Raw genomic sequence first — 13,336 nt, forward strand, 5'->3', positions numbered from 1 at the left:
ACTTTACTTAATAAATCTAATTAGGTACTTGATAATTGTGGTAAAGTCTAAATATGTTCTCGACCAGTCTTGGCCTTTTTCGTCCTGCCTCGACATGTCTCGTCTCAGTTTAAATATTTTTGTTGAATTTGGAGGTTTGTTCTTCCAACAGACTATTGGAATCCCAATGGGTACCAATTGAGCCCCTCTACTTGCAGATTTGTTTTTATACTCCTATGAAGCAGAATTTATCCAAGGGCTTGAACAGAAAGGAGAAAAGAAATTAGCCCAGTCTTTTAATTTCACCTTTCGGTATATTGATGATGTACTGTCTCTTAATAATAATAGATTCAGTGATCACTTACATTTAATGTATCCAAGTGAACTTGAAATTAAAGATACTACAGACACAGATAAATCTGCTTCATATTTAGACCTTTTTTCTCGAAATGACTACTGATGGTAGGTTGAATACCAAAATTTATGACAAACGCGATGGATTTAATTTTCCTATAGTCAACTTTCCATTTCTGTGTAGCAACATCCCCCAGCATCGGCATATAGAGTATATGTGTCTCAATTGATACGTTACTCTAGAGCTAGCTGAAAGTACGTTGATTTTGTTGAACGAGGAATACTACTTTCTCAAAAGTTGCTAAGACAGGGCTATGAATCACTCAAATTAAGGTCATCACTCGAGAAATTTTATGGTCGCCATCATGAGCTGATTGGCCATTATGACAAAAGTGTGTCAGAAATCATATCTGATATTCATCCTCAGTCATAGTAACCTTAGGTCATTAACGAACTGAACAAAAAAATAACATGACGGGTGCTGTATACGGTGCTGGAAATGCTTACCCTTCCGGAGCACCTCACTGATTTCACTCCCGGTTTTTAGTAGAGTTGGTGTTGTTTCTTATTTATTATTTATAACTGTTGATGTAAATGTCCTTTTGTTTTATGAGTCTTTGTTTACTCCTTGGTTTTGATTGTTATATTGTCTTTCTATATTTTTTTTAATTCAACTTGAATTCTCAGCAAAATCTACAGCTACATGTATATTAATTATCTATTAATTATCTATTGATCTTACACATTGCTAGGTTATTTTGGTAGTTTATTTTGTTGCTGTCAAATTTAAATATTATAATTATAGGTACATGTACCTCTCTAAATTTAACCAAACTTAAATTTAAGCTTTTTTTTTACCTTCAAATTTCATCTTTATTAGTTATCAAAGGTATCAGGATAATAGTTGAGTACGCCACATGCACTTTTTGTCTACGTAAGACTCATCAGTGTCGAAAGAACAAAGTTGAAGAGCATTTAAGATCCAAATTTCAAAAAAAATGTGCCAAATATGGCTGAGGTAATCTTATAATGCCTGGAAAAAAAAATCCTTAGTTTTGTGAGAAATTTGAAAAAATAACCACATAATTGATATTCATGTCAATATTCGGGACCATATGAGTATTTGGACCATACGCGTATTGTAATGACTGTACTGGTATATACTAGTACGCATATGGCCGACCATACGCGTAGTACTCATATGGTCCGACCGTACGCGTATGGTCAGGATAATCAACAAGTTTACAGTTAATATTTATCTCTTCATAAGGAATGAACCTTCTGGTTGTCACGTCAATAAAAAGACAATATCAAGGGTCAGAATATTATATTATAATGATAAAAATTAACCAGTTTTATGTATTTATTTTACTCTCTAGTCACTATAGTATAGTAAACACCCTTTATACATTACCGATTTGTTATGACAATTGAATGGCAATATGTCGACTTGGGGAGATATTTCCAAAATTTCCGGATGACTGTTATGTATGTATCATTATACGTATATTGACTTGACCATTCACATATGGTTAAAATACTCATATGTTCCGGAACATCAAAACCGAAGTGTTGACTACTGGGCAGGCGATACTCTCGGGGAGGAAACGTCGGTCAGTAGTGGCATCGACCCAGTGGAGTTAATAAGATCCTTGATTAAAATTGACTACACCAGTCGCGTGTTTCGTCGACAAGACTCATCAGTGACGCTTATATCAAAATAGTTATAAAGCCAAACAATTACAAAGTTGAAGAGCATTGAGGATCCAAAATTCCCTTGGATAGATAAATTATGTGCAACACAGTAGAAATTTGAACTCAGTTATTCTAATATCTAGGTGTCATTAAAATAAAATTATTTTGTAAGGCTTTCAAGAATAGGTTGACATTTATTTAAATTTTTTATTTTATTTTTTTATTTTTAAATGTCCAAGGTCAAATTATTGCTTTTCTCATGCCTCTTCCTTTTATTTTTAACCTTGTTAGGTAGTGGTGATGTTTTAGCAAAACTACTTCTTGGGAATCCAGAATTAAAGAAACAACCAAGTCTGCAAGGTGAGAGTATAGAAAAAAATCCAGGTGATCCAAAGTCTAATGTTAAAACAAAGGGAAATCAATTAGATCTATCGAATATAAATCTGGGTCCTTCAAACCAGGAACGCATGTCATCGAAATCCAATCAGGAGACATCAAAAGAATTCAAGGAACCACCAATCCATACTGCTAATTCCATTCAAGATGACTTATTGGAAAAGATTAAGAAAGGTACAAATATCATGAATATAGCACCATCAGATCTGGTCGATTTTGGTGGACAAAAATCATTTGATATGACCCATCAGTTATTTATCCAGCACAGGGGAACGTTCATTCTGATGTTTGATGGACGTAAAGGCCTTTATACAAAATTAGAAGAATATCCGCAAGGAGATGTTACAGCAGCATGTAAGTCGCTTTGAATAGACAATTGGGTTTCAAAATACTCTAAGAGATTATAATATAATTTATTTAATTGGACGTTTCTGTATTGACCCTGATATAGATTCGAAGTTAGTTGTATTAAACAAGATACTGAAGGGCCAATATAGGAGATCGAGAATCTATAACATTTACAATACAGAAACACCGAGTTCATAAAACTTTTATTAAATGAGTTTGATTCACACTTTTCGCAGTCACGATTGATATATTGTCAACAGTGTTGTCATTCATGATTCCTAGTCCAAATTCTTCAGTCTTAGAGTAGCTAGATTGTGTCTAGCAAATTAAAGGAGATGAGAAGAATAACTCAGACAGTTTAACCATTTATTCCACTGCATTCTGATAATAATCGATCTACGGAAATGAAACAGTGATAATAATCAAAAGTTTAATGCGAAAGGCTGTAAAATATTTCCATCTTAAGACATTACAAAACAAGAAAAATCATTTAATTTATTTGTGCTATTTTAAGTCAAATTTCAAACTATATGAAACAAATGTATTGTATCCAGAATGATAAGCAAAATGTTATTTTAAGAATAAAGCGCATCTGCAGCAATCAATAATATTTGTATTTCAATACTATAGTTAACCAATTATTTGATTAGTTTTCAAGAGAAGAAAAGTAACATGAATTTGAATCAATGTAATCATGGCTAAAATGGCAAGCTTTATACAGTTATATATATCCATCATGATAAAATATATTATTGAGAAGTCTGCAGAAAAATCAGGAAATAGGTTTAGAAAACCTCTGTACTGTTAATGAAAATTCAAGCAATTTGAAATGAAGTGAATCTTTTGGAAACATTTTATTACTTGGTTTACTGTTGTAGCTATTCTGGAGCATTGGATTAATTCTGTATTGACATACTGTAACAAAACTGAAGATAAAATGCCAAGAATTTTGTTTGCGGCCACTCATAGTGATAGCTTCTCAGAGGTATGTCTGCCTTTATTATTCCTTTTTCCGTCTTACTTTTCAACACACATATGCAAAATTTCAGTGACAAAACTGTTTCTCCCTCCATATTTTTAAATATTTAACAATTGAAACAATCAGGCACTGAACTTAATTCTTTTTTGTCAAGGGCCAAGTTTTAAATTAAGGGCCCAACCTATATTTGTCATATTAAATAAGACTTAAATGTAATTTTAATATACCAAATACAGCCTTTTTATGCAATCATATATGTAGCTCTTGAGTCTTAAAAAAGATTATCTGTTATAATTTTATATTAAAGTCAATGCCACTTAAACTACATAAACTATGTCAAATGGAAACAAACCTTATGCATCCACTGATCTACAATTTTCAATTACTTGTTATTGAAGATCGGATGTATAGCAAACAAGATCTTTCGAAATTTATTTAGAAGATTTTGCGTTCGGTATTTCATTGAAAATTTTGTAAATAGATATAAGTGGACAAATTATTGTCAAATAAGTGCTTGTAAGCACTCCCTGGAAAACTATAATAAATCTCTGAATCAATGTTGAGTCAACAGTTTAGGAAAAAAACACTAAACACTAATGAAAAAATCGTTTGGAAAATCATGACTTTGCATTGAAAACCTAGTCGTTCGATCAAGTAATGGTTATTGAAATGAATTCTCGCTTTAATTTTTCCACTTTGATAAAACAATAAGGTTTCTGTTTTGGGATACTTTTTGGTTATATCGGTGGGAAACAGTAGAAATGGGATTCACTTCAAAATAGTTTGCAGTAACCAACTTGGCAGTCATTGTCAAGAGGATAAAATACATTTACATGGTCGAGAATCTGAGATACAATGTACGTTTTTAAAGCTTAACCTGGAAATTTTGAGTCATCTGAAAAAAAAATAGGTTTTGTTATTGTTTAACAGTGTTTCAAAATATTTCGGTTGATTACATTTAGTGGTTCTATGAAATATGTTGGGATTATAAGAAAAGCCCTCTCCAAATGATTTTTGTATAGAAATAAAAAGCTTTTTTGTGATTGCAAACTTCCTACTTACGTTTTTGTTTTTGTTTTCTTGTGCTATTACCGCTATACAACCAGGTTTAATCCACCATTTTCTACATTTGAAAATGCCTGTACCAAGTCAGCAATATGACGGTTCTTGTTCACTCCGTTTTTATGTGTTTTTTCATTTGAATGTGGACTTTCCGATTGGATTTTCCTCTGAGTTCAGTATTTTTGTGACTTTACTTTTTAACCATTTCATTGTTATGATTGACAGGATGAGCAAAAGAAACTGGTGCTTAAATTCAAAGAAGAACTGCGGAAAATGTTTTCCTCACACAAGCTTCAAGAGCATATCATGTATGACACTGTCTTTTTCATGAATGCAACAGATGCAGCAGACCAAGATATTGAGCGCATGAAGGATACATTAGTTGATATCGCATTTCAGCAGTCAACATGGGGACAACAAATGCCGATTGTTTGGGTGCCTCTTGATTTACAGATATCAGATATGAGAGCAGAGGGAGTAAAGTTGATAACAAAGAAGAGACTTTTAGAGATAAACAAATCTAATAATGAATTTGCTCTAAATGAAAGAAGAGTAGACGATTTCTTACTTGTTCAGCACTCAATCGGAAAGCTGTTGTATTTCGATGAACCTGCTTTGAGAGATTTCATTGTCATTCAACCTTCAGCAATGGTCAATATCCTGAGAGCCTTCGTTACAGACATAATGTTTTGGCCAGAAAAAGGACCTGTTCGAGACATACTTGAAAATTTATCATCTACTGGAGTTCTAAAGAAGACAGACCTTTTTACTCTTTGGTCACAACCAGCTTTCAAGGAAATTTTGACCGATATCAGAACAAAGGAATATATAGTGCAAGTCCTCCTCCATCTAGATATCCTTGTAGAACCTAAAAGATACAGTGAAACAGAAGTTGCTGCAGATTTTTTTCTAGTACCCTGCATTGTGAAGGAAAATATTCCACAAAAAATGCGCAGAAATGCAACAGACGACAAAACACTATGCATAGCTTATCATCTGAAGGAGACAGTAGTTCCATCTGCTTTGTCGTTCAAGCTTATAGGGGCTGCTATTAGCATCTGGCCTCTGAAAGTAGAAGACTCTCGGTTTTGTCTTTATTTTCAAGCTGCAATTATGGATGCTGACAACAGAAATGAACTTCAAATTCATGTTAAAGGGCAGAGAATATTTGCATACCTCATAAATGACGAGTCAAAGCAGCTCATATCACCAGATCTAGCAACAACAACACAGGAATGCCTAACTTTGGCACTTGAGCGAATTCTTCAGTTTTACCGTCGTTGTTTTGGTAAACAAAGTCACCATTTTATGTCAGATCTGTTTGAAATAGAGGTCGGAGAAGTATGCAAAGGCGAAACGTGCTTACTTCCATTGTGTGATGCTAAAACAAGAAAGTCTTGGATATGCAAGAATGGAATAGAACATAAAACCAAAATTTCTCTGAACTGGGTTTTTGATAAGGTCAGTGACACTTTTTTATAACTATTATCTTTATCTTCTGACTGCATAAGACTGAATTTATTGAGGATAAATTAGGAAAAATGAATTTGACATGTATCTTGTAAAACAGATTGATTGATGTGTTAATACATTTCAGCAAATTTCAAACACTTATTAGATTGCTTTAACGAAATATGAAGAAAATCTAGATCTGTAGAAAATGCCTTTACCAAGTCAGAAATATGACAGTTGTTATACATTCATTTTATGTATTTTATCTGTTGATTTTGCTATTTTATAAGGAACTTTCAATTTTGAATTTTCCTCAGAGTTTGGTATTTTTGTTAATTCACTTTTATGATCGTGATAGAAATCAAAAGTTACCATAATAAGATACATTTATACTTGGTTAATTTTTTCTTTTACATGCTCCTGATTTTATAAAAAGTAAAGTATAACTAACATAACTCCCGTCTTGTCATTGGTTATATTGGAAAAGATAGCATATTAGAGTCCAACGTAAAAAAATTAAATTGCTTCAAAATTGGTTGATTATCTTTAGAAAACTATCGAAAACGAAAAAAAAATTGATAAACTCATCAGTGGCAAGATAAGTGAAATTATACCAGTAAAACCAAAACACAAAATTAGAAATCTAAAGAAGCAGTCCTGTAAAATAGTCAACAACAAAATAGTCATGCAAAACATTACTGATATTCCTAATGTATATATGTATCTCTTTATTTCAGAAAAAAGAGACTTGTGACGAAAACTGCAATGGTAATAAATTACAATATTTTTGATAATATTTTTTTCAATGAATAGTAGTTAGAGTATGTAGCAGATTTTAGTAAAATAATGCATACAACTGTGGCTCGTTACAATAACTTAAACAATTGAAAATCGAAAATATATTATCTCTTTTATTATCTGACATTTAACTGATTGAATTCTTTCAGAACAATAAATCATTTGTAAAGAATGCATATAAAAGCGGCGAATACCATTCACAACGTTCTTTAAACTAACAATTATTGTATTTCAAATCCACATTTAAAAAAATAAATATTGTATTGGTACATACATTTCAGTAGTAATAATTTTGAATAACCATATTGTCATCGATTTATTGTTTGCTCTATTAACCAACCGGTTACCTTATCGGTAGTTTAAAACAACACCTTAACAGCCTACAACTCACTGGTGCTTTTGTTATCTGGACGATTTATATGTGATGTTTTAAAAGAACAGACATGTATGTTTCAACTACACATGGTTTTTAACAAAAAATCAACTCTTTAAAATACATTTTCAAGAGCGTTTTACTCTGATGTAAGTATCTTTAATGTAATAATAAATGTTCTCTGCCTGAAGATAGTTTCTATGTTGTTTTTATTTACAACCGACTGGTATATACTCCGTATAATACTGCAATGAGGACGGTCTAGCTAATGTTGTGAGTTCAATGAAACAAATGTTGCCGCTGTGATTGATAGATATGAACAAAGTCTTACACGAAGATATAAAGTAGATAGAGAGGATTAAATGAGATGAGATAAAGATATAGACATTTTGGTATATAACAAAATTAGATAGCAAATCTAAATATTGATGTCAGTCATCATGGCATATCATATTAGCAACAGTCATTATTCTTTTATTTAAGGTCTTGGCTCAGAAATGCTACTCCTAGAACCAAATGATCATCATTTCGTCCATTTAGCACAAATAATGGGGATTGATGAGTTTCGTGAATTCTTGATTCATCTAGGTATCAGCACATCTGATTACGAAAAATTGAATCATTGTTATTTCTCAAATCCAATGAATTTTATGTTGATGGGGCTGTTTAAATGGAGGGATAAGGCAGAAATTGACCAATCAATATCAACATTTGAGGAATTGATGAGAGCACTGACAGCTATTGATAGAAAACATTATCTTTGCAAGGTATGTATAATCAACTGCTCTTTTGATTATTATAGTTGGTTTTTTTTGGGGGGGGAGGGGGCGTTTACACTCTCTTCAGACATAAATTTGGTTACTGATTGTGGGTTACTCATGGATAATAGAATTGGGGTGAATGTCGATATTGACGATATAGATTTTGAGTTGAACATGAATTATAGAATTCGGGTGACGTCGATATTGACGATATAGCTTTTGGGTTGAACATGAATCATAGAATCAGGGTGAATGTTGATATTGACGATATAGATTTTGGGTTGAACATGAATCATAGAATCGGGTGAGGGTCGATATTGACGATATAGATTTTTCATTCAAGAGTTATGGTCCTTGCTTGATTAGAAAATGACACTTTGTCGTTTGTGTTCATTACTTTAAAGTACTTTAAACCATTATTTCCAAATCGTATTACGCTTTTATTGATCTCAAAAATCGAGGCCTACAATTAGGAGTGAGTCCTTGCTTGATTAGAAAATGACACTTTGTCGTTCCTGTTCATTACTTTAAAGTACTTTAAACGATTTTTTCCAAATCGTATTACGTTTTTATTGATCTCAAAAATCGAGGCCTAAATCTTCATATATTATTCAGGAGTGAGTCCTTGCTTGATAGGTTAATGTCATTTCACGTTGTTCCCATGTGATGCCTTAAGAATTGTTTTACCAATGCTTTCTTAATGCAGACTACACATTTTGTTGTCAATTTGACATCGTATTTCTTGTTTTGATTTAACAAATACATATACATTGTATATATAATTATGAATAATAAACATAAATATATGTGTCCTAGTATTTGTCAACTTTAAAACAGATGTTATAAAGTAACAACTACTTCATTACAAATGTTACATATATCATATAACAATTGTAAAAATGACAATTTTCAGGTACAAAGAGAGGACCATAGTTTAATGGGTATGTTCAATTACAACTATAAATGTTGTTGTTTTATATTTCAAATTCATATGAAAAAATGTTCTTGTAATGATAAGGCTGATGAATAAATGCATGCATATTGAAAATATACCAAACCGAGTACGTTGTAAGGATTTTATTTAACATGTTTTATATATAAATAACATAATCAACATATTTCATATGAGGAATTGTTTTATAGCAAAGCTGCTTATCACTTTTTGTTTGTTGAAGTTTATTTTTGACCTTTGTTTTAAAGATGTTTTGTACCAAGTTTGACATATATCAGGTACACAGATATATATGTAGGACTCTAGAGTGCGATGAGGACGCTAAAATGAGATTGTCACACTAAAGTGCGATGGCCTACGCTAAAGTTCGATGGTTTGAAACGCTGAAGTGCGTTTTTCTGCAAATGTATCGACGTTAACAACGTTCGACAGCATAATGACGAGAATGTTTGTCCAGATTAAGGATTTTTATTTCACAAAAAAAGAAAGAAGAGAAGAAAAAAACAAATGGTCACAATCTGGATTTTTTGGTCATTGCTGACAGAGGTTAACTTAATTTGTGAAATTGTAGAAATAACTTTAACCAAAACAGTTACTTTTTAATTGAATTATTCAATACAAAAAAAAAATACAATATGGTTTGTTATTTCTGTTAAATAATGAATATACGTCAATTAGACAGCAACTTAACAAACAGATGTGAATTATCATCATACTATATGATTGCCAATACGACAACTATCTATTTTCGACCTGATGTAATTAATGAATGGCTATTATTTATTTTGAATTTATTGAACCATAAAACTAATTTTTGACTCTTCACATTGAATAATCCGCGAAGCGGATTATGTAAAATGTGAAGAGTCAAAAATTAGTTTTATGGTTCAATAAAATCAAAATAAATTATTGCCATTCATTATAAATAAATTTCTATCAAAAATAAGACTCAAAGAACTTATGTATATTATTTATCTTGACAAAAACAACGTACACACATGTTAGCGTATGAATACACAATGTCAGAGTGGGCGTGTCGCCATCAGAATTGATAACATTGAAAATAAAACTAATAATTTTAACCAATCAGAAGACAGCAAATACACAAAATTTATTTATTTGAAATATGCAATTTTAAGTATGACCTTTAACACAGGGCATTGTCTCATAACATATTATTTTATTAAAAAACGACTTCCACTAAATTCCAGATGTACTAACTATACTGCAGTGTAACCATTACACCTTTTGGACAACTATCGTACTTTAGATAAACAAATAAGAAGATGTAGAATAAAATAATCATTCATTCCTAAATGTCGTTCATGTATGCAACTTATAATCATACGACCGTCAACGTAAAGCCTTGGCCCATGCCGCAACAAGCTATATAGGGTTATACAATGACCAGTGTAAAACAATTCAAGAGGAAGACTAAGGCTTGACATATAATTAAAACAATAAACGAAAAAGTAATAGGAACTCAGCAACAAACGAAAACCATTGCCTAAACCACATTCCCGTTACACCATCGGACTTTACCGTGTCATACCATCGCACTTTAGTGTGATTTCTGATCCACTTATAAAACAAACAACCATCGCACTTTAGCGTCTGATACCAACCCACTTTAGCGTAGAGCAGCCTACTTTAGCGTGACCATCCTACCTTAGCGTGACCATCACACTTTAGAGTACCATTGCACTTTAGAGTCCTACATATATATGACCCATTTATTTATCTGATTCTCTTGTCATAACAGGTTTAGTTGCCTTTCATTTCATCTTGTCTTGCATCATTGCGATATGTTATTATTGAAGTAATACAAGAGATATCGGCGAACTAGCATACGAGAAGACACTATTTCAAAAGCATTGAAGATATTTTTTTTTATATAAAATCAATGGATTTCATTGAAATGAATGTCTTTAACATAAATTTGATTCAAATCTTAGGCCGTGTTCACACCAAACGCCGTGTACAGTAAACATGTTTACATTTGGTTTGATGTTATGTACACTAGTTTCACATTAAATTTGTTCACATTTATACACCTTGTTTAGTTATCTGTACATAAGATTTGTTCAAACTTGTAAACTATATGTCATCTAAAAGTTCATTACGTAGAACCGAATTCAAATTTTCGAACAACTTTTCTAGCAGTTAGGGAACGACCATTTGACTAAATGAAAAAGGGGGATGGATTGATTTTTTACACAATTTGATTAAAAAATCAAGGTCAGTTTTAAACGGGACTTAAACGTGTAAGTACTAATGAAAGAAATTATTTCCGTACCCTTAGTAATGGTGTATGTACTTGAAATTTTTGCATTATTTATACATTTTCTTCATTTGAAAGTGCCTGTACCAAGTCAGGAATATGACAGTTCTTGTCCATTCGTTTTTGATGCGTTTTGTTATTGGATTTTGCCCTGTGATTATGGACTTTTCGAATTGATTTTCCTCTAAGTTCAGTATTTTTGTGATTTTAATTTTTACATGACACATTTTAAGATGAAGTGAGTTAAATTAAAAGATGCGGACGATGTATAAAGATTTTTTAAGGAAGTCAAACACAAACTGAAAAAGCCATGGTTACCAATCAAATATAACCACAAGACAAAAAACAGTCCGAAAATCAAAATATAAAAAAATTTAAGACAGAGTAAAACAAGCATCTTTAGAAAATGATGATCTCAGATGCTCAGAAATATTAAATAACTACTTTTACACATTTGCTAATATAAGTTGAAATTCGAAAATTTTACATTCGTGAAAATAATTTTGGTTAAGACACAATCAACATATCTACTGTCATTTCTTAAAAAGTCAATTAAGGTCAAGCTACTCATGATTGCGTCTGTAAAATTTACTTAGATAAATGACCACAACTAAAAAATATGGGGTGTTCTTAGGTGCTCCAGAACAGAATGCAGATCCTTCTCTACTTGTGGCACGGACATTTAGTTAATAACATTTGTTACAAGTTAAAGTATTACCATTCTAATTGTGAATGAGAAATATAATATCAAAGTTACATAAATGTATGACATATAAGTTGTTATGCTTAAAATATTTAAATAGGTGTTTATTAATTCATTCTTCTTTTTATCTTTTTTCCTCCATGATAAGTTATATATAAACAGTTTTCATACTATTATTAATTGATTTTTTATTTATAAATTTATTTATTTGTTAACCTCTTTCAGTAAAATCTCACAGTCGCCTTCAAGATGTTCCATCAGAAGACATTATTAAAGCTTTGACACAAAAGAACCTAATAGGTGACTGCGTTGTTCACTTTGGTATTGAACTAGGTCTTACCAGTGTGGACATCAGTAAGACTTTGTACAATTTTCAAAGGGATTTAGATGGTCAAATACATGACCTTCTTATGAAATGGAGAAAGACTGATGGGAAGAAGCCAACAATTTACTGGTTGATGGTAGCTTTAAAACGTGTTCAAGCAGTGAAAGGACTCAAATATGTAAAGAAAACATATTGTGTTGAATAAGTTGGTGTGCTCAAGTACGAAAAAAGTTATCACTTTATAGAAGAGATAATACTTTTTCTTAGATAAACTATACCCATTGGTGGCCTAGACCTGTTTTCTGCTCATCCGTCTGTTTGTTGTCTGTTTCACACATTCCCTGTTCCCATTCTCTATTTCAGTTTTTTAACTTGTTTTTGTCTTTCCTGCATATAATGATGCAGAACGAGGACAGCGAGATAACTCTCTATCTTCCATTGTCCTTGGCGTAATTTTTTATCGAGCCTACAACTTCTGTGATGATAATGATACGGCCACGGCACCTCGAGCTAACTTCTTAAAAGCTTACAATTACAGAAAGTATAAGACCTGGATGTATATAGCTGCCTTAAGTTATAACATTACTGTCTGTCAAATGTCCATTATCTTTAACCTCATTATCATGGTTCATTACCTACTTGAACAATAAAATTATGACTTTTTGTATAATTATTTCTCTCTTGATATGTATGACATGATAACTATATTGGGTATGTTCGTACTGTGTAAGTTCCCGATGATATGGGTAATATGATAACTATATTGGGTATGTTCGTACCGTGTAAGTTCCCAATGGGTAATATGATAACTATATTAGGTATGTACTGTACCGTGTAAGTTCCCGATGGGTAATATGATAAATATATTGGGTATGTTC

The 13,336-nt window shown here is 31.9% G+C and overlaps 1 protein-coding gene across 2 annotated transcripts in view; it reads left to right on the forward strand.

Annotated features, from left to right (window-relative positions):
* The window catches only part of LOC139499212 (uncharacterized), a 90,630-nt gene extending 77,505 nt beyond the window's left edge, over window positions 1-13,125 (forward strand). For both annotated transcript variants that reach the window (XM_071287889.1, XM_071287888.1), the window contains exons 14-20: window positions 2,320-2,778; window positions 3,651-3,757; window positions 5,039-6,274; window positions 7,003-7,033; window positions 7,920-8,203; window positions 9,111-9,138; window positions 12,359-13,125. In XM_071287889.1, coding sequence (XP_071143990.1) covers window positions 2,320-2,778; window positions 3,651-3,757; window positions 5,039-6,274; window positions 7,003-7,033; window positions 7,920-8,203; window positions 9,111-9,138; window positions 12,359-12,663 — 2,450 coding nt within the window. In that variant the 3' untranslated portion in view covers window positions 12,664-13,125. The remainder of the gene's footprint in view (window positions 1-2,319; window positions 2,779-3,650; window positions 3,758-5,038; window positions 6,275-7,002; window positions 7,034-7,919; window positions 8,204-9,110; window positions 9,139-12,358) is intronic.
* The last annotated feature ends 211 nt before the right edge of the window (window positions 13,126-13,336 follow it).

Source organism: Mytilus edulis, chromosome 12 (assembly GCF_963676685.1).
Source record: "Mytilus edulis chromosome 12, xbMytEdul2.2, whole genome shotgun sequence".
Lineage (NCBI taxonomy): Eukaryota > Metazoa > Mollusca > Bivalvia > Mytilida > Mytilidae > Mytilus > Mytilus edulis.